Below are 3,449 nucleotides of genomic sequence, written 5' to 3' on the forward strand. Positions count from 1 at the left end.
ACATTATTATACAACCATAAAAGAGTGTCTGTGGACGCTGATGAAATGTGATACCAAATCAAGAACTTTTAATTCGTTTGTTTTTTAGAAATGGTAAATTGCTCAAGCTGACATTTTATTGTTTATAGGCTTTCTGTCGAACAGAAATAAACTATAATATAAATATATTACCTCGTGGCAGCATCTTCACAGGTTGGTACCAACTAGGATCACTTGAGTGAAAAAGGTGTAGAGGCGAACAGCATTAGGAGGTGAGTAAAGGTTTCTCAGTATTTTCCAAATAAGACATATTTTTCTGTCCTTGCTTGAAATGTACTTAATTATAAGTACTATAATGGCAAACTCAATGTATAATAACATGGACTAATCCTAACCCATTCTCTTTTCCTTCCTAGGCCTGGGAACTATGGGCCGAGGGATCGTCGTATGTCTAGCAAAGGCTCAAATTCAAGTAATAGCTTTAGAACAAGATGAAAACCAACTTGAGATGGGTAGAAAAACTGTGACAAAGATCTTGGAGCGTGAGACTTTGAAAATGCAGCACCGTGGACTTGGCCAGAAGTCAGACAGTTTTGGCTCTATCACATTCACTTTGGACTTTAATTCATTAAAAAATGCAGACTTAGTTATTGAAGCAGTATATGAGAACACGGCATTGAAGAAAGAAATATTCCGACGGTTGTCATCAATTTGCAAGCCAGAGGCATTCTTATGTACGAATACCTCAGGCTTAAATATTGATGAAATTGCTTCAGTCACAGACAGACCCCATCTTGTAATTGGCACACACTTTTTCTCCCCAGCACACATTATGAAACTGTTAGAAGTTGTCCGTGGCTATCATTCGTCTCCCTCCACCATTTCCACAGTCATGAACCTATCCAAAGTCTTAGGAAAAATAGGAGTAGTTGTTGGTAATTGTCCATCATTTGTTGGAAATCGAATGTTGGGTCCGTACCTCTATCAGGCTGTCTTCATCTTGGAAGAGGGTTGCACTCCAGAGGAAGTTGATCAAGTTCTAGAAGAATTTGGCTTAGCTATGGGTCCCTTCAGGATGTTAGATCTTACAGGCCTTGATGTAGGCTGGAGGTCTCGTATGGAGCGTGGTTTGACTGGACCAAAGCTGTTGGCAGGTGCACCGGTCCGCCAACGTGAAGGAAAAAGGTACAGCCCTCTACCCGATATTCTATGTGAGAAAGGAAGGTTTGGACAGAAAACTGGGCGAGGCTGGTACCAGTATGAAACAGTAGGCGGCAGGAATGCAATGCCTGATCCATGGGTTGAGAATTTTTTACATGAATACAGAAGAGCTCATGCAATCAAGCAGAAGAATGTGAGCCAAGGTGACATTTTGGAATGGTGTCTATACCCTCTCATCAATGAGGGCTTTAAGGTGTTAGAGGGTGGAATAGCTTCAGGGCCCGAAGACATTGATGTGATTTACAACAATGGCTATGGGTGGCCCAGGCACATGGGTGGTCCTATGTTCTATGCTTCAATGGTTGGGTTACCAAAGGTGCTGACTAAACTAGAAGAATTTTATGAAAAGAACCCAGACATCCCTAGCTTGAAGCCTAGTGCTTTATTGAAAAAACTTGTAAAACAAGGAAGCCCTCCATTGAAAGAATGGGGATTGCAACTTGGGTACCAGAACAGCAAGCTGTGAGGTACTACGACCATTATACTCTTAGAAGTGAGTAGACGTCCATGGAATCCTCCTCCAATCTCTTCCAAAGTCAGAGAAAAAGAATGCTATAACCTGTTATTTGCCCAAACACTGTCACACAGTGTTTATCATTCTGCCAAATTCTCAGAAGCAAAGCAATTACGTGATCATGTCAACTGTAAAAAACATGTATTGATATGTCATTATTATGTAAAGATGATATATAGTAATAACTTTATGAACCTAAACACGTGCCTATTGCTTTACTTTAACTGATTTAATGGGTGTGGGAAACTTGAATTGTTTGGCGCTGTTCATTGATGAATGTTTAATTCCTCAATTTACTTTCTGCTTTCGAGATGTAATCTACTTCACTTGAAGGCTTGATCAGTCTATTCATCTGCAAATATATTAGGTTGTATTTTCTACAGCCTCTTCTTCTTCACTCTTATTACCCCTCCCATTTTTGTGTGACCTCTTCTAATACTCATGTGTTTGTAACCCTGCTTTGTTCTGGTTGTTCCACTGCGCATTCTTTGATTGACTCTTTACTTTGAGAAGCAATGCACCGTGCTCTCAAAGTTTGACTGCTGAAATTTACTTATGGCATTTAGTCTTTACATGTTATGATTTCATTGATTCCCAGATGCCCCGTCCTAGTACGTACATGTTGACCCCTTTTTCATATTAAATACTCTTATATCGTACAAATTCGGATTGTATGCTGGCTCAGCCAATATGTGATTGACTTCTTGTTGAAGTACAATGCACACACACGCATTTGGCAAAGTCCTGCACCTTCTCTTATTCATACAGGCGGTCCTTGCTGCGACATTATTTTCCTTGTAATATTAATGAAAAATATTAGTTTAAATGCTGCCACAGTCATTATACGGTTGACTATAAAAAATATTCTTGGACTGTATAGTGCTCTAAAATCCCACTTTGAGTGCATGAGCCATCTAAGAAAAGAATTAAACAAAAGTAAATGCATTTGGATTTCATTTGCCACAGTTCAATATATGTTTGATAAAATAGAGTCAAATTATGAAAGTTAAAGCTAATGCTCTATTATGGGAAGTCGAGTTTTCCGTCAGACTCCATTTCAGAAAATGGAGGTTTGGTTGTAGTTTATTTAAACAACTTCAATAAAACTGAAAAACGCCCGGTCTGCTTCCAGGTTGGAACCAATCAAATTTTAGTATTGAAGCATATTTACTGTTATGTAGAGACACCACTGCATTAGTTTAAACATTGTTTATAGTCCTCCCATGCCTTCTTGAATTATTTTCTCTTACACACCTACACGGTGATAGTAGAGTCACTAATTTTGCATAGAGACGGGCTCAGGTATGTTCGATAAAGGATTGCCTTGAGGTGTTTTTTCAGAGGCTAATGTTTCCAAGTGTGGTATTTAAAATGAAGCCAACAGAGTGGGCAGCTAAGTGCAGGCTACAAACAATATTCAGGCATGCATTTAAAAGAACATTTACACACAATAAAAGAGTGACATTACCTGAGCTTCTAAAATGTAAATGAAACACATTCCCAAGAAAAAAGAATTTACTGCTTCAAAGCCTTATTTTTTTTTTCATGAAAGTCATTTCATCCCAATATGGAGGGAAGTTACCACAACCCTTGACATAACGTTAGAACTTTCCGATCTAAACAAACCCACGCAATGCCTTTAAGGTTTTTTTTACACACCCCAAACCCAAGAAAGTGGGAAACATATAGTTGGACTTAGCTCTGATACTGGCCAAGAGAGTCAAACTTAGCAGTC

At 38.8% G+C, this 3,449-nt stretch overlaps 1 protein-coding gene across 1 annotated transcript; it reads left to right on the forward strand.

The window, feature by feature from the left end:
- Positions 1-398: 398 nt before the first annotated feature.
- Positions 399-2,902, forward strand: LOC147662780 (peroxisomal bifunctional enzyme-like). Its single transcript, XM_086950906.1, has one exon. It carries the CDS (start codon positions 407-409, stop codon positions 1,664-1,666), a length of 1,260 nt encoding a protein of 419 aa, XP_086807032.1. The 5' UTR covers positions 399-406; the 3' UTR covers positions 1,667-2,902.
- The last annotated feature ends 547 nt before the right edge of the window (positions 2,903-3,449 follow it).

This window comes from Lissotriton vulgaris, unplaced genomic scaffold, assembly GCF_964263255.1.
Source record: "Lissotriton vulgaris unplaced genomic scaffold, aLisVul1.2 SCAFFOLD_3292, whole genome shotgun sequence".
NCBI classification, from domain to species: Eukaryota; Metazoa; Chordata; class Amphibia; order Caudata; family Salamandridae; genus Lissotriton; species Lissotriton vulgaris.